Here is a 25,204-nt window from a genome sequence, read left to right as displayed (position 1 = left end):
CTTCGTGATCCGACTCTCCCTACAGCTCCATGTCGCTGGATTCTCAGCCTCTGTGCCTTCTATCTCCACATCTCTCTAGACAGATGTCTCACTGTCTCTAGTTAGGAGTCTCTCTCTCTCTCTCTCCCCCTCCTCTCCCTCTCTGTCTCTCTCTCTCGGTCTCCCTTAGCCTCTCTGTCTCTCTGTATCTATATCTCCATGTCTAGCTCTCAGACTGTCTCTGAGGGTATCTCTCAAACACTCTGTCTCTCCGGCTCTGATTCTCTGTGTGTCTTCCCTCCGTGCTTGTTCATGGGTGGCTAGACACCATCTCTCCCCACTCATAGATGGCTGGATGCTTTCTCTAAACTTTCCTTTCTACCTAGTTTTCTCTCTTTTCCCATCCCTCTCTCTCTCTCTTTCTCTCTCAGTCTCTCAATCTGTCTCTCTAGGTTCTGGGTCCATGGATGGGAGTGGGGGTAGATGGTCTAGACTCTTTTCTACCTAATAACACCCCAGAGGGAAGAAAGGGACAAAGAGAGGGATGGAGAGACTTGGGCTGAAGATCCCCAGACACAGCTAAGTCTCACTCCTCATCCCCAGCTGCTGACGTGATGGCCACAGCAGGAAACCCCTGGGGCCGGTTCCTGGGGTACCTCATCCTTGGTGTCACAGGTATCTGAGTATGCGTGTGTATGTCTGTCTGTGCTTGGGGGCACAGTGTTTGTTAATGTTCAGGCATGACTCAGTGTCCTCTTGCTTGTGACTGCAAAGCTGAATGTGAGACGGTACCATGTTATCTGTCCCCCATGGCTGTCCCCCTGCAACTCCTCGTATCCCGGTAATTTGTGTGTGGCAGTGTGCCTGGGTGTGTGGTTGTACCTGTGAGACTCTGACAATTTGTGCCTCTGAATATCTGGTGGAGTGACAACAGTGTAATGATGATGTGGGGACAGGGGAAGCCGAGGGTGCAGGAGATTGTGCTTCCTGGGGAGTGATCCATTGCTGGGAATCTGTGCCTGCTTCCTGGGTCAGTCCTGAGATCCCCCTCTCCCATCCCCAAGGAACTCACCTCACAGGACTATAAAATGGTGTTTTGGTGTGAATGGGCTTGTGGCTGGGTGTGACTGTGGGCAAGGATGGGAGAGGATAGGAGTGACTCGGCGCAGGACCGACTCTTTGAGCATCAGTCTGCGCAGACAAGTGACCCGAACAATGCGCCCAGCAACAACTCCACCCCCTGAGCTTTAATTCACCCCAGAGGACCCGATCCTACCGCTATGAGCTTAGACTCCTCTGTTGAACCCCTCCTGACCGTGGCTTTGCACTGAGATAGCACCAGTCTCACCTCCAGAGCCCATCCCAGAGCCCTGACTCCGCCCCAGGAGCCCTGGTCCCACCTTCTGAGACTGCCCCTAGCCATAACCCAGCTCTTGAAGCCTTGATGGAGCCCCTGCGCTGTAACCCCAACCCTAGGAGCACTGATCCCGCCTTCTCAGCCCACCCCCATGCCCTAACTCTCCTCCCAGGAGTCCCGACTACCCTGAATCCCTGACCAGGCTCCTGCACCGTGATCACCGCCCCTGGGACCCCTAGGCCTGTATCCTGGACCAGCCCCTGAAGCTCTGATCATGCCCCCTGCACCATAACCCCACCCCCAGGAGCCCTGGGTCCGCCCCCTGGGCCAGCCCCCAGCCCTGACTCGGCCCCCAAGGGTGCTGACTGCTCCTGAAGCCCTGACCACGCCCCTGCTCGGTAACCCCTCCCGCAAGAGCCCCGGGCCCGCCTCCTGAGCCCGTTCCCAGCCCTGACTCCGCCCCGAGGAGCCCTGACTGCTCCTGAACCTCTGACCACGCCCCTGCTCGGTAAGCCCACCCCCAGGAACCCTGGGCCCGCCTCCTGGTCCGGATCCCAGCCCTGACTCCGCCCTCAGGATCCCTAGTCTCTGGTAGCGGCAGCCAAATCATAAACGGTGAGGACTGCAGCCCGCACTCGCAGCCCTGGCAGGTGGCACTGGTCATGGAAGACGAATTGTTCTGCTCGGGCGTCCTGGTGCATCCGCAGTGGGTGCTGTCAGCCGCACACTGTTTCCAGAAGTGAGTGCAGAGGTAGGGGGAGTGGGCAGGGCCTGGGTCCGGGGGCGGGGCCTGGACGTTACCGTGGCTGAAGGCAGGGGCCTAATATCAGGCTCATCCTGGGGTGCTCAGGGGGAAACAGCGGTGAAGGCTCTGGGAGGAGGACGGAATGAGCCTGGATCCGGGGAGCCCAGAGGGAAGGGCCGGGCGGGGGGATCCTTGCTTCGGAAAGAGTGAGAGCCCTGAGTTGAAAACTCAGGCCAGTGCTGTGTCTCTAGTGAACTAAGGCAAGTTCCTGTCCCTGAATTTTTGTGAATGAGGATTTGAAACCATGGTTAAGCAGTTCTTAGGGTGTTTAGCGAAGAGGGCGGGGTTGGGGTTAGGCGATGGGGATGGGAATGGGGTTGAAGATGAGAATGCAGATAGGATGTTGCCACAAAACCGACCTGCCCTCCGTGGCCCTCAGCTCCTACACCATCGGGCTGGGCCTGCACAGTCTTGAGGCCGACCGAGAGCCAGGGAGCCAGATGGTGGAGGCCAGCCACTCCGTACAGCACCCTGAGTACAACAGACCCTTGCTCGCCAACGACCTCATGCTCATCAAGTTGGACGAATCCGTGTCCGAGTCTGACACCATCCGGAACATCAGCATTGCTTCGCAGTGCCCTACCGCGGGGAACTCTTGCCTGGTTTCTGGCTGGGGTCTGCTGGCAAACGGTGAGCTCACGGGTGTGCGTCTTCCCTCTTCAAGGGGGTCCTCTGCTCAGTCGCGGGGGCTGACCCAGAGCTCTGCGTCCCAGGCAGAATGCCCACCGTGCTGCAGTGCGTGAACGTGTCGGTGGTGTCTGAGGAGCTCTGCAGTGAGCTCTATGACCCGCTGTACCACCCCAGCATGTTCTGCGCCGGCGGAGGGCAAGACCAGAAGGACTCCTGCAACGTGAGAAACGGGAAGGGGAGGGCAGGCGACTCAGGGAAGGGTGGAGAAGGGGGAGACAGAGACACACAAGGCCGCATGGCGAGATGCAGAGATGGAGAGACACACAGGGAGACAGTGACAACTAGAGAGAGAAACTGAGAGACACAGAGAAATAAACATAGGAATGAAGAGAAGCAAAGGAAGAGAGAAACAGAAATAGAGACGTGGGGAGGCAGAAACACGCCCACAGAGAAATGTGCTTGACCTTCCAAGGGCACGGGGCCTGGGGGCGGTGACCTCCATCCAACAGAAAATCCTCATATAATTTTTGACTCCCCAAAAACTAGAAATAGGCTACGGTTGATGGGGAGCCTTACCAATAACGTAAATAGTCGATTTATGCATATGTTTTATGCATTCATGATATACCTTTGTTGGAATTTTTTGATATTTCTAAGCTACAAAGAAGGAGAGACAGACAAACAGAAACAGACAGACAATAAGCCCAAGAGAAGCAGCCAGCATTCAGGACATAGGACATCGGGAAGCAGGATTAGATGAGGTCAGGGATCTGGAATGGGACCTTCCAACAGACATGCTGCTGGGTTATGTTGTTATTGATGATGGTTCTGTCTTTGTTTCTCAGTCTCATTTAGTTCCTTTCTGATCCCACATCCGTTTCCACCTCTCTGTGTTTCGGATTCTGACTCTCCCTCTCTTCACGACAGGGTGACTCTGGGGGACCACTGATCTGCAACGGGTACTTGCAGGGCCTTGTGTCTTTCGGAAAAGCCCCGTGTGGCCAAGTTGGCGTGCCAGGTGTCTACACCAACCTCTGCAAATTCACTGAGTGGATAGAGAAAACTGTCCAGGCTAGTTAACTATGGGGACTGGGAACCCATGAAATTGACCCCCAAATACATCCTGCGGAAGGAATTCAGGAATCTCTGTGCCCAGCCCCTCCTCCGTCAGGCTCAGAAGTCCAGGCCCCCAGCCCCTCCTCCCTCAGACCCAGGGTCCAGGCCCCCAGCCCCTCCTCCCTCAGACCCAGGAGTCCAGGTCGCCAGCCCCTCCTCCCTCAGACCAAGTGGTCCAATGCCACCTAGACTCTCCCTGTACACAGCGCCCCCTTGTAGCACGTTGACCCAACCTTACCAGTGTTAAAGTTGGTTTTTCATTTTTTGTCCCTTTCCCCTAGATCCAGAAATAAAGTCTAAGAGAAGCACAGGTTCTGTTTGTAGTGTCCTCCTTGCTTCCCCTTCCATTCAAGAGAGTCCAGCAAATGGCTTTCCCTCCATGGGTCTCAGTTTCCCTATCTGGGAAATGGGAGCTTTGACCCGGAGGGCCACAGGGTTTCAGAGGGAGGGGCCGTTCCCTGGGTGGTTAAGAGAAACCAGTGCCATGGATGTTGTCCAGTTTCTGAAAAGTCAAGTCAGCAAATGGTAACTAGATATTTTCTTGCTTAGTTTAACTATTCAGCTTTAGTTGATCTATATTCATTTTTGTCTTCTTAACTGCATTTCAAGAATTTTTAATTTGCATCTGTCTCAGGACTTGGCTGCTGCAGCTGGAGTCTGGTGGGGAGAACTGTGGAGAGGGCTACTATGAGTGACAGCTACAGAGGCCAAGGAGTAGAAAGAGGGAAGTTTGAGGGGCAGAATGGGGCAACTGAGGGGCAAGGAGATGGGAGATTGAATAAGTATATAGATAATTTGAACAATACGAGTAACATACTCTATTTAATGGTCATATATGGAATGTTGCACCCAGTACCTGAAAAATATAGAATCATTTCAAAAGACATACAGCTACCAGAATGGCTAAAACTGAAAAGAATAACAGCATCAAGTCTCGGTTATATCTACAGCAGCTGTAATTCTCCTACATTGCTGGGGGTAGGGGGTAAAATGGTACAACCATTTTGGAAAACAGCTTGGCAGATTCTTAGAAAGACAGGCATACATCCACATGATGGCTAGCAATTCTACTCATAGGTGTTTATGTAACAGCCATAGAAAAGACTTCCCTAAGAATGTTTATAGTAGCTTTATGCATAATAATGAAATTGGAAATGAAGCAAATGTCTATCAGTAAGTGAGTGGATAAGCAAACTGTGATATATCCATACAATGGATTGCTACTCTGCACCAGAAAGAAATAAACTATTGATATAAGCAACAACATACATGCATCTCAAAATCATTATGCTGAGTGAAAGAAGCCAGACACAAAATATGATACACTATATGATCACATTTACATGAAATTCTAGAACAGGCAAAATTATTCAATGTTGCCTGGTTGCTGGGATGGGAGAGAGGAATATGTATAGAAACAGATTGGGGTCAGGTGCAGTGGCTCACCTGTAATCCCAACACTTTGGGAGGACAAGGTGGGCAGATCGCTTGAGGTCAGGAGTTCAAGACCAGCCTGGCCAACATGGTGAAACCCTGTCTCTACTAAAAATACAAAAATTAGCCAGGCATGGTCACAGGTGCCTGTAATCCCAGCTACTCAGGAGGCTGAGGCAGGAGAATCTCTTGAACTCAGGAGGTGGAGGTTGCAGTGAGCCAAGATCGCGCCACTGCACTCCAGCCAGGGTGGCAGAGCAAGACTCTATCTCAAAAAAAAAAAAAAAAAAAAATTAGATGGGTGTGTTGGTGGGCACCTGTAATTCCAGCTACTCTGGAGGCTGAGGTAGGAGACTTGCTTGAACCCAGGAGGCAGAGGTTGCAGTGAGCGAGATCACACCACTGCACAGCAGTCTGGGCGAAAGAGTGAGACTCCATCTCAAAAACAAAAGTAAAAAAAAACAGACTGGGGAGAAGCATAAAAGAACGTTCTCAGGTGATGGGAATTTTCCATAACTTTACAGGAGTGAGGATTACGTGAGTGTATGCATTTGCCAAAACTCATTGAACTGTAATGCCACACTGTGCATACCTCAGTAAAACCTTTACCTCAATTTAAAAACCACACATAGCATTTACAAAAGTGAACCTGTTACTGAGGTACGAAGCAAGTCTCAACAAATTTCCAAGTTGGAATATATAGAGTATGTTGTCTGACCACAATGAAATTAAGCTAGAAATCATGATAACCAGAAAACCCTCATGTGTTTTCAAATGGTCTTAGGGAGTGCAAGTGCAGTTTTATTTATTTATTTATTTATTTATTTTTATTTATTTATTTATTTTGAGGCGGAGTCTCACTCTGTCACCCAGGCTGGAGTGCAGTGGCGCGATCTCGGCTCACTGCAGGCTCTGCCTCCCAGGTTCACGCCATTCTTCTGCCTCAGCCTCCCAAGTAGCTGGGACTACAGGCTCCTGCCACCTCGCCCGGCTAATTTTTTGTATTTTTAGTAGAGACGGGGTTTCACCATGTTAGCCAGGATAGTCTCGATCTCCTGACCTCGTGATCTGCCTGCCTCTGCCTCCCAAAGTGCTGGGATTACAGGCGTGAGCCACCGCGCCCGGCCCGCAAGTGCAGGTTTCTTACAGGGATATGTTGTGTGGTGGTGAACTCTGGGCTTTTTACTGTACCCATCACCCAAGTAGTGTGCACTGTGCCCAACAGGTCATTTTTCCTCCTTTGCCTCAACCCCTCTCATGCTTCCACCTTTTGGAGTCTCCAGTGTCTATTATTTCACTCTATGCCTGTCTGTACCCACTGTTTAGCTCCCATTTATAAGACAGAACATGTGGTATTTGACTGGCTAGTTCAGAATTATCTCATCTAGGACTCTGTGTTTCGATTTTAAAGGAACACCCCCCTAAAGAACACACAGTTCAAACAAGAAATATAATGGAAATCAGAAAATATTTGGAATTAAATGCTAAGGAAAAAACAAGATGTATACACATGTATTGTATGTGCCTACTACAGTGCCCGGAGAGAAACATGTAGCCATAAACACATAATTATAAAAGAAAAAGAGCTGGCCGGGCGCAGTGGCTCACACCTGTAATCCCAGCCATTTGGGAGGCCGAGGTGGGCAGATCATGAGATCAGGAGTTTGAGACCAGCTTGACCAACATGGTGAAACCCCATTTCTACTAAAAATACAAAAATTAGCTGGGCGTGGTGGTGCATGCCTGTAATCCCAGCTACTCTAGAGGCTGAGGCAGGAGAATCACATGAACCTGGGAGGCAGAGGTTGCAGTGAGCCAAGATCACACCATTGCACTCCAGCCTGGGCAACAGAGCAAGACTGTCTCAAAAAAATATATATATATATTTTAGTTGACATGATTGTGAATGCAGAAAGCCCCAAATAATCAATAAATAATTATAGAAATAATCATATAATTTAGCAAGATTGTTGGAAGCAAATCAATAAAAAATAAACTGCATTCCTATGTAACTGCCACGAAATTTTTAAAAATCAAAAAATGTAAAATCCATGAAGACCCTAAAAATAAGGCTTCAAAGATATCCAATACCATAGAGAGATATTAAAGAAGACCAAAGGCCGGGTGCGGCCTCACGCCTGTTATCCCAGCTACTCGGGAGGCTGAGAAAGGAGAATCCCTTGAACCCGGGAGGCGACAGTTGTAGTGAGCTGAGATCGCGCCACTGCACTCCAGCCTGGGCAACAGAGCAAGACTCCAGCTCGAAAGAAGAGAAGGGAAGGGGAGGGGAGGGGAGGGGAGGGGAGGGGAGGGGAGGGGAGAGGAGAAAGAAGAGAAAGACCAAAATAAATGGAGAGATATGTTGTTCCATGTGCATGCAGGAGAAAATGTTGTGAAGAGGAGAATTATCTCCAAATTTATTTTAAAATTCAATGTATTCCAAACCACAGCAGGATTTTTCTTGAGCCTGACAGACTGTTTCTAAAATTTATGAAAAAGAACAAAGGGCAAGGATAAAGGTCAGCCAGCACACTTCCAAAGAAAAGCAAGGCGGGTAGCCTTTTCTACTTGTAACTTATTATAAGAAGTGTGATATTAGCACAGGCATAGACAAACGTACCAATAGAATAGAACCCAGAGCCGGAAGCAGACCTATGCATTTATAGGCACTTTATATGAAACAGAAATGACACTGCAAAGCAGTGGAGAAAATGCCTTTTCAGTAAGTATTGCTGGGAAAATCGGGTATCCGTATGGAAAAAAAATGGCATTGAACTCCTACCTTACACCACACACGGAAATCATTTCCATGCAGATTAGACCTGATTAAGGCAAAACAATGTAACTTTTAGGACATAATTTAGGAGGATATTTCCATGACCTCAAGTAGAAACGGTAAAGATGCATATCTTTTTTTTTTTTTGAGATGGAATTTTGCTCTTGTTGCCCAGGCTGGAGTGCAGTTGCACTGTCTCGGCTCACTGCAGCCTCTGCCTCCCTGGTTCAAGTGATTCTCGTGCCTCAGCCTCCTGAGTAGCTGGGGTTACAGGCATCTGCCACCACGCCCGGCTAATTTTTTGTATTTTTAATAGAGACAGGGTTTCACCATGTTGGCCAGGCTGGCCTTGAACTCCTGATCTCAGGTGATTTGCTCGCCTCGGCCACCCAAAGTGCTAGGATTATAGGCATGAGACACCGCACCTGGCCAAAATGTGCATATCTAATGCCCAGAAATTTCACTCCCGAGTATACGCACTAAAGAAACTTATGCATATCTGCAATATATATAATATATATATATAATGATTTAGACTGTATATATGTGCGCCTGTATATATGTTCATGGAAATTTTTTTTTTATAACAGCATGTAACTGGAAACAATTAATCCAACAGGTAAAACTAGTAAATTGGATAAGTAATTTGTGGCATAGTCATACAATGAATATTCAGTCACAAAAAGGAATGAAATACTAAACATGGATGAACTTTGAAAACATGATGCTAAGTGAAATAATTCAGCCACAAAAGGCTGAATTATTCCATTCAATCTTTTGTGGCTGAATTATGCTTCCATGTATATGAAATATAGAATAGGCAAATCCATAGAGACAGAAAGCAGATTAGTAATTGCCAGGAGCTGGGGGCCGGGGGGGTGGGCAGTGATTGCTAATGTGTACAAGGCTTCCTTTTGGGGTAATAAAAATGTTCTGGATTAATACTGGTAATGCCACTAATTGTAAATTTTATATTTTGTGTACTTTACCACAACAAAAAAGAATGAGGATATAAATTTTCATAACACTATTAACCTATTTGTACAATTTCTACATATAGAAATCTAAACCTAGCCCATTTTGGGAGGCCGAGGTGGGCAGATCACCTGAGGTCAGGAGTTCGAGACCAGTCTGGCTAACACGGCAAAATCCTGTCTCTATTAAAAAAAAAACAAAAATTAGCCAGGCCTGGTGGCATGTGCCTGTAATCCCAGCTACTAGAGAGGCTGAGGCAGGAGAATACTTGAACCCAGGAAGTGGAGGTTGCAGTGAGCCAAGATGGCACCACTGCACTCCAGCCTGGGCAACAGAGTAAGACTTCGTCTCAAAAAAAAAAAAAAAAAAAATTCACGGGCACCAGGTATTGCAGCACTTTGGAGGCTGAGGCAAGAGGATTGCTTGAAGCCAGGAGTTTGAGACCAGCCTGGGCAATATAGCAAGGCTTCATCTCTACAATTTTTTTTTAATTAGCTGGGTGTGGTGGTGTGCACCTATAGCCTCAGCTACTCAGCTACCATAGTCTCAGCTACCATTCAACGAAGACTGCTGTCTCACACCACCAGCACCCTTGAATCCTTTCCTGGGTGAAGCCAAGAACCCTCCCGGGCTAAACCCCAATTTCAGGGCTAAACTGTCCTGCAATGAAGTGACAGTCTCTTGTGATCTACATACAAAAATCTTAACTCCAAAATGAAGACCTCAGTCACCAAATTCAGACTCTAGACTTTGAGCTTCATCTTCCTGGAGACCAGACTGGTGGTCCAAGCTCTAGATATCAGACCAGTCTTTGGACTCTAGAACCAAGACTTCCATTTCTGGATTCCATTTTCCAGGTTCCAGTTTAATCAGAAGTAAACAAATTATGCCTGCAGGCCAAATCCAGCTGCTGTGTGTTTTTGTAAATAACATTTTGTTGGAACATACATTAATTCCTTCATGTGTTGTCTATGACTGCTCTTATGCTGGGACAGCAGAAATGAGCAATTACAGCACAGACCGTCTGGCCCACAAAGCCTAACATAATTACTTCCTGGACTTTTACAGAAATAGTTTGCTGATGTCTCATCTAGATTCCAGATGCTTCACTCCAAACCCCAAAATCTCAGAATTCAGATTCCAAGCTCTAGATTCCACAGCACAAACTGGAGATTTTGAAGGTTCACTCCAGACTTCAGACCCAGGCTCCAAACTCCATTCCTCTGCTCTAGATTCCCAACCCCAGACCCCTGACAAGACCTCAACCACCCTCCAGAGACTCAGAGATCTCTCCAGTGAGAGATCTACTGAAAGAGACAGGAAAGAGTGATGGAGAGAGTGTCAGCCACAGAGAGACAGATATAAACAGAGAGAGAGAATATGTGTGTGTTAGTTGTCTGTCTCAAAGACAGACAGAAACAGCCAGACAGGCAGTACCCTGACCGAGAAGTTCAACTGAGAAATATAGTGATAGAAAGAGTTTGTGGCCATCCATTCATTCTCATTTATTCAGTAAGGACTTATCAGGTACCTACTATGCACTAGGCACTGTTTTAGGGGCTTTGGATAGACCAGTGAACAAAACTGGCAAAGATTCTTGTCCTTGTTGTAGCTGAGAGATACAAACAATAGAAAATAAATCCAGTAAAATAAATAATGAATTAGATATATATTTATATGTGTCAGTATAATATTTTAAATTCATACAAATCATACACAATAAGTTAAATAATAAGGAAGATTGAGGAGAGGGAAGTTTGCAGTGTTCAAGCAGTGACAGATATTCCATAAACTGGTGAGTGGACAAATAAACTGTGGTGCATCCATACAATGGAATCCTATTCAGCAGTAAAAATGGACTAAACCGCCAATGGCTGTGTGACCTTCAGCAAGTTACTTAACCTCTCTGTTTCTTAACTCTGTGAAATGGGGCTAATAATCCAATCTTCCAGGTAAGGTTCCTATGAAAGTGAATTACTGCATGTCAAGTGCTTAGAACAACGCCTGGGCACAGAGGCTGTACGCTGTGTCTGCTGTCAACACCGGTATTTCCGTCTCCGTACCTTTCGGACTCACTTACCCTGAGAACTCTTTGTGCCTGTGTTTCCATCTTCCCCATCCTAGCTTTCTGACTCTGTCTCCCCCAGCCTCCGTCTTGGTGTCTCTGTATCAGTGTCCCTGTGTCTCTATCCCTATCTAACTTCCTCTGTCTCTGTCACTGACTTTCTTTGCCTTTCTCGCACTCTGAGTTCCCATCTCTCCAGCTCCCCATCACTCCTTCTCATTCCAGATGTTGCTAACACTGACTTCTCCCAGAGACCACAGGACAGTGGGACATTTTTGGTTGCTATGATTTGGCAAGGAGGGTGCTACTGGCATCTAGTGGGCAGAGGGCAGGGATGCTGTGTAATATCCTACAGCACACAGGGCAGTGCCCACAGCAAAGAATGATTCAATCCGAAGTGTCAGTAGCGGCCAGGTTGAGAAACTCTGCCCTAGGTTATGGTTTCAGGGTCTCACCGCCTAAGGTGGAGAGGATCCCTTATGGCTGCTACTGCTGCCCAGAGATTCCGTGGGAGGGTGGGGAAGGGAGACGGCTAAAGAATCCCAGAATCCCCTCCCCACCAGGTGCCAACCCGATGATCACAGCAGAAACCGCCTGCACCAGGCACCTGGGATACGTCGTGCACAATGTCACAGGTGTGTGTTGTGTGTGTGTGGTGGGAGAGGGGTGTAAGTGTGTGTGTCTTAGTCTGCTCTGGCTCCTATAACAACATACCACAGACAGGTGGCTTCCACAATGGAAATTTATTTCTCACCGTTCTGGAGGCTGGGAAGTCCAAGTCTGAGGTTTAGCAGGTATCAATTCTCTCTCCCGCTTTTCCTCTTCACATTAGGGCACTTAATTTCACCATGAAGGCCCCGTCCTCACAGCCTCAGCTAACTCTCCTCACCTCCCAAGGGTCCCAGCTCCAAATGCTACTATCTTGGGGCTTAGCACTTTAACATAAAAGTCTGGAGAGGGAGGGACACAATTTGGTCCATGGCTCTGCGTGTGTGATGTGTATGTCCCAAAGTGTCACCATCTTCAAGCAGACAGGGTTGCTACTAAGTTTGCATGCCCGTATGACGTGTGTATGGGGGTGCTTCTGTGGCTGTACTTGTGTGATTTTTGTGTATTAGGGTGAACAGGCATTTCCATTCATCCAAGGCTGTTTCTGGATTATGATATCACTATAATTTACCATGTGATGGAATCTTTGTGGTTGTACCTATCTGGTTCAGTGTCATGTGCTGTGTGTGTCATGGTGTGACCACATTGTATGAGTCACCCTGCAGCTTTGCAAGAGTGTGTGTAGCCGAGTGTGATGTCACATGGGAGGTTGTGCCCTGTGCCTGTCACCTGGTCCTGTGTCCCTGAGCCTGACTCCAGGGTTCTGACGTGTAGCTGCATGTTTAGTCATGCCCTGCCCACTGCGGCCTTGGGAGGCCCTATGGGACAGTGGTTAAGGAAATAGGCTGTGGAGCTGCCCTGCCTGGGTTCAAAGCCCTGCCCTGTCATTTATTAGCTGGGAGACCCTGTAATCCCAGCACTTTGGGAGGCCAAGGTGGGTAGATCATGAGGTCAGGAGAGCAAGACAATCCTGGCTAACACAGTGAAACCCTGTCTCTACTAAAAATACAAAAAATTAGCTGGGCATGGTGGCACACACCTGTAGTCCCAGCTACTCAGGAGGCTGAGGCAGGAGAATCGCTTGAACCCAGGAGGTGGAAGTGCAGTGAGCCAGGATTGCACCACTGCACTCCAGCCTGGGTGACAGAGCGAGACTCCATCTCAAAAAAAAAAAAAAAACAACAACAACAACAACAAAAAAACAAGAAAAGAAAAGAAATTGTGTGTCTGCGGATGGTGTAGGAGGAGGTGTCAGAGGGACAGACCAGGGGCCTGGGGTTTAGAACTGACATGTCCTGGCTGGGCACGGTGGCTCAAGCCTGCAATCCCAGCACTTTAGGAGGCCAAGGCGGGCAGATCACAAGGTCAGGAGATCGAGACCATCCTGGCTAACACAGTGAAACCCCGTCTCTACTAAAAATACAAAAAATTAGCCGGGCATGGTGGCAGGCACCTGTAGTCCCAGCTACTTGGGAGGCTGAGGCAGGAGAATGGCGTGAACCCAGGAGGCGGAGCTTGCAGTGAGCCGAGATCGCGCCACTGCACTCCAGCCTGGGCGACAGAGCAAGACTCCTCTCAAAAAAAAAAGAACTGACATGTCCTTTAGCCTCATCATGCCCCAGCCCAAAAAGCAGACCTGGATACCCTGCCCATGTTTTCCCCTCTGTATTAGGGTTCTCTAGAGGGGCGGAACTCATAGGATCGATGTATATATAAAGGGGAGTTTATTAAGGAGAAGTGACTCACATGATCACAAGGTGAGGTCTCACAATAGGCTGTTGGCAGGCTGAGGAGCAAGGATGCCAGTCCAAGTCCCAAAGCTGAAGAACTTGAAGGCCAATGTTGAGGTCAGGAGGCATCCAGCACGGGAAAAAGATGTAAGCTGGGAGGCTAAACCAGTCTAGTCTTTCCACGTTCTTCTGTCTGCTTTTATTCTGGCCACACTGGCAGCTGATTAGATGGTGCCCACCCAGATTGAGGGAGGGTCTGCCTTTCCCAGTCCCCTGAGTAAAATGTTAATCTCCTCGGGCAGCACCCTCACAGACCCCCCCGGGGAACAGTACTTCCATCCTTCATTCCCCTCAAGTTGATGCTTGATATTAACCATCACACCCCTCAATGCAACCCACACCTTCCATTGGGCTGTAGTCCCCAAGCTCCAGTAGTTTTATCCTCAGAGGTGTCAAGGACTCTCTCCCCCACCCATTAAAATACAGGGGTCCATAGTCCCAACATTTTCCTTCTCCAAGACCTTGGATTCCTGGCTTTCTGCCTTCTCCAACTCCAGGTACAGAACCCATGGGTTCCTACTCCCAGCCACATTTTTCAGGACCCTGACCCCTGCCTTCTTACTAGGATTGGTAGTGGGCCTCAGACACCTCACAGCGGGGGACAGTGCAGGAAGGACCACAGTTAAAATGTCCACATTCAAAGAGAATCACTTGCCAAGATTGGGAGCAGAGCACACACTCCTCAGTTCCCGGGACCTAGTCACCGTCCGAGCCCTCTGGGATGGGAGTAGAGGATCCATGAGGACAGGGTCCTTCTCGCCTCCTGTTCCCTGACTGTGCCTTTATCTACCTACATATCCTTCACTTATGCCTTCCCCTCAATTTCTCCAGGAGTCTCTGATGTGTTTTTAAAATACTGTTTGCTCTCTAGCTTTAAAAAAACTTTTGCCTCTTTTCCCTGGAACTGTATCCTCTTTTGTTCCCACCACCCATTTCATGTGTTATAGGTTCCCAAAAGGGAGAGAAAGGGGAAAAGACCAGAGGGCAAGAAGTTCTCTGTGGTTGGGAATGAAGATAAGGTCACTGGATACAGTGCGTTCGGACAGGTGTCACTTGGAGCCAGTCATTCAGGGTCATTCATCTGTCACAGATATTAAATGGATGTGACACTCAGTATGTATGACACACAAATTTGGTCCCAGAGTTTGGGCATCTCGGCCAAACTCAGGGTCATACAAGGGCAACAAGGGCACAGATGTGGCCATACTAGATTGTGGACCTACATATATGCACAAACAGACTTTCAAACTTAGGCATTGGTAGGTACAGCACTTACAGCTTACCTTCACGTAACATATACATAGGTCTCAGCTTCGAGGATCAATGTATGGACATCGATGTTTATATGTAAGTGTGGACAGTTAAGACATGGGTGTGGCTGGGCACAGTGGCTCACGCCTGTAATCCCAGTACTTTGGGAGGCCAAAGCTGGGCAGATCACCTGAGGTTGGGAGTTCAAGACCAGCCTGACAAACATGGAGAAACCCTGTCTCTACTAAAAATACGAAATTAGCCTGGCATGGTGGCACATGCCTGTAATCCCAGCTACTCAGGAGGCTGACGCAGGAGAATAGCTTGAACCTGGGAGGCAGAGGTTGACTTGAGCCAAGATCATGCTATTGCACTTCAGCCTGGGCAACAAGAGCGAAACTCTGTCTCAAAAAAAAAAAAAAAACACATAGGTGTATGTATGCATACACACACACACACACACACACATACACACACACACACACACACACACAGCTTTGGACATAGAAGCTTGGACCAAAATCTACACTCCACTGTAGGTCTGGATATCCCATGTTCCAGGATGCACACACTTGCACACAAGGTCGGAACGTACAAGGTGGGGGCCTTAGTAAAGGTACACAGGAGAGAGGCACTGATATGCAGTGTTGGGTTTGACTTTGAGGGGACATATCCTGAGTAGCCCCCCCAAAAGCAATTCACAGACATGGGTCTATAGTATGGTGGTTGTATCCAAAAGTATGACCATCTGGGATCAAACATATTAGTTCTGAATCTTTGAGAAAATTGTTTGACCTCAGTGTCTTTCCATTTCCTCATTTGTTCCTGGGGGTTTTCCTAAGACTTAAATAGAAAAATGTGTCTTTGTGTATATGCGTGTGTGTGGGTGTGCATGATAATGCCTGGCACACAGTAGCTGTAATGCATAGTAATAAATATCAGTTATTTTGATCAAGGACACATGACTTAGTTATGGTACATACATGTGGATGTATGTACATACATGTATGTATGGTACATACATGTGAAAACAAATATGGCCAAAATCAGACATATGTGCAGACCCAAATAAAGTTAGTCAAGGCTAATACTGTGACTCATCCATAAAGCCACTTAGTGGTGATCCAAAGTTGCAGACACCAACCCCAAGGGCCAGACATTCATATACAGGCTTATAGGTTAGATTCCTGGCAACTCCCAGACACAGAGTTGGGCATTTATGGGGAAAGACATATTCTGGAGACACAGGCAGCTGGGACAAGAAAGATTTATCCATCTCTAGATCATCCCCCAAGTCAGACAATTGGTGTTGAAGGTTACTCATCAGTTTTCCCATATGGGGACATGGCTCACATGTGTGGGCAGGTAGTGGACAATAGGGCCTTGCACACCTACCACATACACATGTGCATGCACATACACACACACACATACACACACACACACGCACACAGAACTGCACTACACACAAGTACCAAACAAGGACTTTTCACAGTCAGAAGACCATGAACCTCTACACTGGGAAATGTGGATACATCCCCCCAAAGTCAAATCCACACATAAACAAACAGCAACAATAGGGCACATCCAGATCAGATCGCCATATTTTTCCTGCCATCATTGGGCACTGGGCCTGGAACACTGGTGAGGCTGGGGTAACAGATGTGGCAGACAAGGGGTATAAGGAAGAAAGTATAAGTTTGTTTTGCAGGGAAGGTTAGAGAATTTAAATTATGATTTTGAGAGAGAATTCTCCATGGACCTCTCATGTTTCTACATGTCTTCAAAGCAAAAAAAAAAAAAAAAATTGCTTTGGACTATCAAGGATGTTTGGCTAGCAAGCCATCTTGCAAATGGTATTTTCAACAAAACAGCTTTGCTTACCGACCAGTGTAATAATGTGTCCCAGGCTGGGCACGGTGGCTCACACCTGTAATCCCAGCACTTTGAGAGGCCAAGGTGGGTGGATCACGAGGTCAGGAGATCAAGACCATCCTGGCTAACATGGTGAAACCCCGTCTCTACTAAAGATACAAAAAAAATTTAGCCGGGCGTGGTGGTGGGCGCCTGTAGTCCCAGCTACTCGGGAGGCTGAGGCAGGAGAATGGTGTGAACCCGGGAGGCGGAGCTTGCAGTGAGCCGAGATCGCGCCACTGCACTCCAGGCTGGGTGACAGAGCAAGACTCCATCTCAAAATAAAATAAAATAAAATAAAATAAAATAATGTGTCCCTTAATGCAGATTTGTTTAGTGCTCGGTACAATAAATATAGTATGTTCCTCCAAAGCAGGTCTGTTTGTGGTCGGGATAACAAAGAATGTGTCTCCCTCTCGGACAAATATTAATAGTCCCCTCATAAGATTCAGGATTTCTAAGCTCAGGTTTCTCAGCTGTGGGTCAAAGCACCATGTGCACAGGATCCTCCTAAACTTCTCTGATCATTCCTGTGGGACTTAGGGTCAAGGTGAACTGATGTGAACACAAAGCTCATGCTACCTTCTGTGCTGTGAGTAATAAAGTCCTTTGCCTTTGATCCAGAATCCAGTGTGTTCTGCCAGTATCCATAAAACTGTGGCAGGCTAACTTATTTGTTTGCCAGTTGGCAAAATATCAGCCCCTTCAGAATTTTTGACAAACAGTTGGGGCACTAAGGCTGCACCTGTCCAGCTGGAGGTGGAAGGGTGGGAGGTAGGAGGGGCCCCAACTGGGCACAGCCGCACGACAGAAGAGGGACCAAGGCTAGGGTGAACTTTTCTGAGGGCAGTGTAAGCCAAGCTGAAGTTGAACCTTCTTGGCCCTTGGAGTTAGGAGGCGGCCCCAGCTGGGCACAGCCAAATGACAGAAGAGGGAACAAGGCTGAGTTGAACTTTTCTGGGGGCAGTGTAAGCCAAGCTGAAGCTGAACCTTCTTGGCTCTACCTGGATCCTTCCAGACACAAATTCATCCCACCTTTGGCATAATAAATTTCCTTCTGCCATTTGTCTCTCCTCCTCCCCAACATGCTCTTCCTCTTGGGTTCTCCCTCTTGGGAGAGTTCACTGCTTCCTCAGGCACCAGGATAGATGCCAAGTGCCCCACATCCTGCCAGACACTGGCCACATTCTGTCTGCCCCCTGGATCTTCATTTTTAAGCCTCAGGCCACATCCTCTAACTAGACCCTTTCCCCAGCCTCCTGACCATAATCAGTCTTCCCGTGTGTCTTCATTCCAACTTTTGGGATCCCTACCCTTTCAATTATGCCTTCACTTTAATGGCAGACAGCATGTATGCTGAGGATTTAATTAGCACTGTAATTTAGCCACTCACACAATAAGATTCTAGGTTTAGTTTTCAGAAATCTCAGCTCTGTGGCTACAGGAGATAAAGGTTTCTTTCAACATAGTCATAGACATAGCAACTTTAGATTATTTCTTCAGTCTGAGATCTGGAAATTTAAAGTCCTGTGCTCATTCTTTTCTTTTTCCACTTTTGCCAACACAACTAGAAGCAATCATCCAATTTCATTATGCTTGTTACTTTAAAAAATATTCTGAAGTATCATATACATGATCACCCTGGCCATTGCTCCTTTATTTGATTAGGAATATCCAGTGGTGATATTTTGCATATCTCTATTGCCACATCACACCATGGACTTTTATTTCTCTTTGTATTACTGAAAATAGAGTTATTGGTGCCTTTAAATCTATTCGCTTTACAGAACCAATTCCAAAAACTAGAAATGCCAGAACTAATTCAGAAAGCTCATCCTTAAGACTTCCTTCCTCTAGAAGAACTAGTAAAGTTTGTCTCAGACAGGATTTTTTTTAGAGAAACAGAAAAAAAATAAGATGCACACACACAAATATACACATGCAAAGAGACAGACGGAGATGGAGACAGAAAGACGAGGACAAGATGATGGAATCTGAGCTAATGGCAGAGACATGAAACCAGTAGAGAAGAGACCCACTGTCTTCAGAGAGTGCTGACCAAGAAGGGGAGAAGCCTCAGGGACTGGATCAGGTATCTGTCCCTAGGTTCCCATTCCTGACTCCTCTCCTGCCACCCTGATCTGGGTATAGCATCAGATTAGGTAGTTTGGCTGAAAAAACTGCTAACTTGGGAAAATGTCCCCTGTCCATAGGGGCAGGACATCCCAGACTCAAGAAGCTCATAAACCTACAAGCGCTCTATCCTTTACCTCCCCACCACAGCCTCCTAGACAATACCCCAAGTCACCCCACATACTTTGCTCCCAACCCAATGCCTGCTCCAGACAATGTCTCATGTCTCCTACCCTAATCCCTGGGGTTTGCCCTGCTCTCAGAGCAAAGTCTCCCCACCAGGAACAGCCAAACAGCCACCAACCCATGACCCCAAGGAATGGTCCAGAATCTCAGGCCCTTCTGTGTCCCTGGATCCCCAGCCCCAGTCCTCTGCCCCCATGTCCCTTCAAACCCACAGCCCAGCTCCCTCTCTTAGCCCAGTCCCTGGCCTCTCCTGCCAAGCCTGCCCTCCCTCACCCAGCACTCCCTCTGCAGATGCTGTGATTGCCATCCAGTCCCAGAATGTGGGAGGCTGGGGGTGTGAGAAGCATTCCCAACCCTAGCAGGGTTGTACCATTTCAGCAACTTCCAATGCAGGGACGTCCTGGTGCACCCTCACTGGGTGCTCACTACTGCTCACTGCATCACTGGGTGAGTGGGGACCTGGGGTCTGGGGAGGGGTGTCTGTGCCCCACAGGAATAACAGCTGGGCATTTCCCCTCAGATGAGGCTAGGGACAGAGGGAGACAGGGAAGGTTCTGGTTCAGGTTGCATGAACACGCAGTGGGGACCATCTTCCTCGGGGCTGCCTCGGTCTCTCACCATATCTCTGTCCATCTGGTCTCTCTGTGTCTCTTGGTATATGGCTCTGCTGCATCTCTGTGTGGCTGTGTTTTGGTCTTGATCTCCCGCTGTCTCCTCTGTCGCCTTGTCTCTGTGTCTCCCTGTCTCTGTTTTTCTCTGCATCTCTCTTGGCCATCTCTGTCACTGTGTGTCTCAGTCCCCATCTCTCTGCCTCTCTCTCTCTCTCTCTCTCTCTCTGTGTGTGTGTCTTTTGAGTCTCTGTCTCACCCCTCCCCACACCTCCCCATGGCCATCCTGAGCATCTGCGGGAGGGAATAGAGGATCCCTGAGAACAGAGACTTTTTCCTATATGGCCACCCTTCCCAGTGCCCTACAGTACCTACATATGTGAAAACCATTCACATATGCTTTCCCCACAATTTCTCCAGAAGTCTCTGGGTTTTTGGGGGTTATTTTTCTTTGCTTTTTTGTTTTGTTTTGTTTTGTTTTTGAGATGGAGTCTTGCTCTGTCACCCAGGCTGGAGTGCAGTGGCGCGATCTTGGCTCACTACAACCTCTGCCTCCCAGGTTCAAGCGATTCTCCTGCCTCAGCCTCCCGAGTAGCTGGGACTACAGGTGCATGCCACCACACCCAGCTAATGTTTTGTATTTTTTTTTTTTTTTAGTACAGACCGGGTTTCACCACGTTAGCCAGGATGGTCTCGATCTCCTGACCTCGTGATCTGCCTGCCTCGGCCTCCCAAAATCACGGGATTACAGGAGTGAGCCATTGTGCCCAGCCTCTCTTATTTTTAAAGCACTCTCTTCTCTTTAGGTTTTACAGCTGCAGCCTGTTTTTCCAGAACTTCTCCCTTCATCTCCTACCCCACAGGCAATAGTTTCCCAAGAGACAGAGAGAGACAGACAGAAGGGAAATGAAGGACCAGAGAGCAAAATCCCCTTGTGATTGGAGATGGAGACAGGTTCACTGGATACAGGCTTAGACAGATGGTTGCTTTGATATGTCAGAGACCTCAAACAGACATGTCCATTCAATTTGTATGGTAGAATTCTTGGCCTCAGAATCTGGAGATCTAAGCCAAACTCAGCATGCCAGGGAAGGACACATATGTGACCACACAAGCTCATGGACATACATACAGACACAAGGTGGTTTCCAGGCTTGGATACATAGGTAGACAGTGTGCTTTAAGCAGAAATTCATATGCATGTACATGTGGCTTATGTAATAACAGCCCAAGTGATCACATGTGCATATAAATATGGACAGGCATGGGTGTAAGCACACACACACACACACACACACACATACATTCATAGACACAGATTTGGACATAAGAACTCAAACCTAAATTCATAACCTCCAGTGTGGCTCTGGGTGTGCGAGGTCACATGGGTACACACTTGCACACAGGGTCTGGACGTACAAGTTTGGGTCCTTAATAAGATTACAAAGGGAGGAGACAGGGATATGCACTCAGAGTCCCAGACACTGACTCACAAGCATGAGTGTGGTGATTATATCTAGAGTCTGACCACCTGCATTAAAAATATCAGCTTTGAGACTTTGAGAAAATTCTTTGATCTCACTGTGCCTCCATTTCATCTGTAAATTGGAGGTTGCTGTAAAGGTTAGATGGGTGGGAGATACGTAGCATCTGTGGATATTCAGATTTGAGAACCAAATATGGTCAAAGTAATTCAGACATAATCACAGGACCGGATATGAGAGTCAAGGTCAACACTGCGATTCATGCAGAAGCCAGTGAGCGGTGATTCAAAGTTGCAGGCACAGACCCAGAGGCCAAGCATTCGGATATGGACCCACTAGAGCAGATGCCAGGGCAGCACCCAGACACAGGGTTGGCCGTTCAAACTCAAAGGCGTAGCTAGAGACACAGGTAGCCAGGACAAGAAATAATCTACCTCTGGATCAGTGCCCACATCAGAGATACTTGGTGTTGAAGGTGACTCATCGGGTTTTGCATTTGGGGACAAATGCACACATATGGGCAGGTAATGGACAGGCAGAGTCCCACACTCCCGCCACCCATGTACACACACACACGGAGCTGCACTATGCACAGATACCAAACAGAGACATTTCAAAGTCAAAGGACCTTCAAAGTCAAAGTCACACACACATATGCACCGAAGAGTAGGGCAGGGTTTGCTCATCCAGATTGAATTACCGTTGTTATATCTACCATGGGCATAAACGGGGCCCAGAACACTGGGAGAACTGGGGGAACATGCAGTGAATGAGAGGTGGAAGGGAAGAAAGCGGGGGGCTCTCCAGCAGAGAAGGGTGGAGGCCAGGAGCTGAGTAGTGAGTGACAAATTTCCACAAGTTTCTTACATTTCTATACGTCTTTTGAGCAAAGGTACTAACACCATTTTACTCGATAATATCTATCAAGGGTGTCTGGCTAACGAGCAGTCTTTCAAGATGGTATCTCCATCAGAGCAGGTTTGTTGACTGTCCAGGATAATAAAAATAATGTCTTCCCAGAATGGACTAGTTTACTGCCCAGGACAATAAATATAATATGCCCCTGTGCAGCAATTCTGTTTGTGGTTCAGGGTAATAAAGATAATGTCTCCACCAAAGACAAAGATTCAAGGCTGAGGCGGGAGGATCGCTGGAAGTCAGGAGTTCAAGACCAGCTTAGGCATCAATGCAAGACTCCCTCTCTACAAAATAAGTACGTACATGCATACATACATACATTAGCCAGGTGTGATGGTGCAAGCCTGTAGTCCCAGCTACGCATAAGGCTGAGGTGGGAGAACTGCTTGAGTCTAGGAGTTTGAGGCTGCAGTGGACTATGATCCCACCACTCCCTTCCAACCTGGGCAAGAGAGTGAGACATTGTCTCTTCAAAAAGCAAAAGGCAAATACTGGGCAGGTTTGCTAGTGCCCCCTTATAAGACTGAGGATTCTGAAACTCAGTATCCCCTGCAGTGGCATAAACCACTTTGAGCGCAAAATCCACCTGGACTGCTCTGGTCATCCTATAGGACTTGGGCAAGGTGGACCCATATGAACATGAACCTCACGCTGCCTGCTGTGCCAAGTAATCAAGTCCTTTGTCTCTGACCAAGTTCTGGTGTGTTCTGCCAATACCCATGAAGGTGTGGCAGGCCAACTTTTTTGTTTCTAAGTTGATAAAATGTCAGCCCCTTAGAGTTCTTGACAAACACGTGGGCACTGAAGTTGCACCTGGACAGCTGGAGATGGAGATAGGACGGGATTCAGCTGGGTGCAGCCACATGATAAAGGAAGGACCGGGGCTTGGTGTAACCCCTGATCCCTCCTTTGTGGGGAGTGTAAACCAGGACGAAGCTGAACCTTCCTGGCCCCACCTGAATCTCTCCAGACACAAATTCATCCCAACAGCTATGTAAAAAAACTTCCTTTTACCACCCTTGTGTTTTCTCCTGCCCAACATATTCTTCCTCTTTATTTTCATATCTCACATCTCCAGATGATCTATTGTTCCCTCAGACACCAGGTCAGACCCCTGGGTGCCCCACAGCCCATCAGACGCTAGCCACATCCCCTAGCCCCTAGATCTTCTCCAGCCCCAAAGAACTCGCCTCCAGCCACACCCTCTATCTGGACCCACTCCCAGCCTCCCACTCTGAATCCCAGCTTCCAGTCCAACCTCCCATGGACTCAGAGAGCAATTTAAGCCTAAAGCAAACCTAAGAAAATAAATAATAAAAATTATGGCAGAAATTGGTGAAATTAAAAGCAAGTAACCTATAGAGAAAATCAACTAAAACAACTGTTTATTTTAAAAGATCAATAAAATTGATAATTCTCTAGCCAGGATAACAAAGACCAAAAAACCAGAAGATACATGTTAGTAAGATCAGAAACGATAGTGGATGCATCGTCACTGAGGAACTAAGAGGATATTGATTGATAATAAAGCCTTGCCAGTTGAAAACGAACTGCTGCTCGTTGCCTTTATTAACAGATATTGAGGTGGAAACAAAACACTAACCAGGTCAATAGCTGCATATGAGGTACCAGGAGATGTGTTATTTACTCAAACAATGAAGCCACATGAAGAGCTGTAATGAAATTCACTGCCTGGTTATACTTAGGATAACCCACTATCATCCCTGAAGATCTGTCTGTTTTCAGCATGGGCCAATAGGTGAACTGGATGTGGATGTAATGGGAACCACCACCGCTGCGTCCTTCAGTCATTGACAGTGTCACCAACCTCCGTAATCCCTGCAGGAATGCAGTCTTGCTTTTAGTTTGTGATTTCCCTAGGTGGGGCTAAGTCCTAGTGACTTCCACCTGGACTTGTCTGGTGTAACATCCCTCATCCACAAGTCTGGAAGCCCATGTGGAAATTCTGTCACTTTCTCAGTATGCCTGTCCCAGTTATGCATTATTCTGCAATTGGTGAAATACCCAAAGGGTAGGTTCAGAGACCCACGGGACCCACTGTGAGATGGGCTTCAGCCACAACTCCTGACCTCCACCAGGCACTACACTGATTGTTGGACTACAGTGGTGTTTTGGGTCTCTTGTAATTAGTGTCGGTTAAGAACCAGTGTCCAATAATCTCCAAAACATCTGATAACTGACTCAAGTTTATGAATTGAACGATAGGCCAGGATTCTTTGCTTTTATGATTCAAATTATACTTCTGTTCACTGGACCCAGGAATTCTTCTGATTACATAGAAATAATTTAGTCTTTTCCAATCTATTTCTCTTCCAGGAACACTGTGATCAACTAGCCAGCACCATAGATCTATGAAGTCAGACTATCATGATTACTGGGTTGACTATGCTGTCTATTGTACTAACCATGCCCATGTTTTGGTGAAATTAGCATCACTTGGCCCCAACCATCTTGGTATCCAATTATCCTCACCGAATTGAGATTTCCTACTTCAGTGTCAGCCATTTCCACATAATTTCTGACCTACAGAGAAGAGGGATCACAGAGCTCTTCAAGGTTGCTGGTACTCCCCTCACAAATTCATTTCTCCTGTTGTAGTGAAAGGTGCGCCCTCTGGAGCCTCCCAGGGTGGGTGTGCAGGTCATAATGATGAATGCATGATCGTGTTCCCATTACCCAAAGCCTTTAAATCCCTCGTGCTCAGTACACAAGGGCAGGTCTAGCATTTCTTCATCTAGTGTATGCTGTCCATTCATGCAATCACCTCAGGACTCCTGGGTTCTCTGCCTGGTTGAGCTCCTGCATGCTGCCTCCTTGGGGAAGTGAGGGAGAGGGCCCATGGTTCAACGGGATCTGTGCAGTTGTAACACATTAGGTGCTTAATAAACAGAAGCTGTGATGTTAACCACGAGGGGATGCTGTCTTCCTGTTTGTCTGTGTCTCTCTGTGTGTCTCCGGCTACCTTTTTGTTCTCTTCCCAATTTTGTCACTGTCTATCTCAGATTCTATTTCCCCTGCTGTCTCTCCGTCTCTGGTTTTCTCTTTATGTTCCTGTGGCAGTCTCTTTAAAGCCCCATCTCTGTCTTGGATGAAACATAATCCTTGTTCATTACACACACTATTCATTGGTATGAATATGCCATTTATTTCTCC

The 25,204-nt window shown here is 47.5% G+C and overlaps 1 protein-coding gene across 2 annotated transcripts; it reads left to right on the top strand.

Moving 5' to 3' along the window:
- Window positions 1-593: 593 nt before the first annotated feature.
- KLK4 (kallikrein related peptidase 4) lies at window positions 594-24,956 on the top strand. 2 transcript variants are annotated; one of them, XM_030821166.1, is made up of 7 exons: window positions 594-654; window positions 1,913-2,075; window positions 2,521-2,771; window positions 2,855-2,991; window positions 3,699-3,842; window positions 19,312-19,467; window positions 24,368-24,956. In XM_030821166.1, the coding sequence occupies exons 1-6, from the start codon at window positions 594-596 to the stop codon at window positions 19,318-19,320; spliced, it is 765 nt and encodes a 254-aa protein (XP_030677026.1). In that variant the 3' UTR covers window positions 19,321-19,467; window positions 24,368-24,956. The 2 variants fall into 2 exon arrangements, with proteins under 2 accessions (XP_030677026.1, XP_030677025.1); XM_030821165.1 differs by lacking the exons at window positions 19,312-19,467; window positions 24,368-24,956 and having other exon boundaries at window positions 3,699-3,950.
- Window positions 24,957-25,204: the final 248 nt, after the last annotated feature.

This window comes from Nomascus leucogenys, chromosome 10 (assembly GCF_006542625.1).
Source record: "Nomascus leucogenys isolate Asia chromosome 10, Asia_NLE_v1, whole genome shotgun sequence".
In the NCBI taxonomy this organism is placed as follows: domain Eukaryota; kingdom Metazoa; phylum Chordata; class Mammalia; order Primates; family Hylobatidae; genus Nomascus; species Nomascus leucogenys.
Note: the sequence above shows the minus strand (reverse complement) of the source record. Positions and strands in the feature narration are given on the sequence as shown.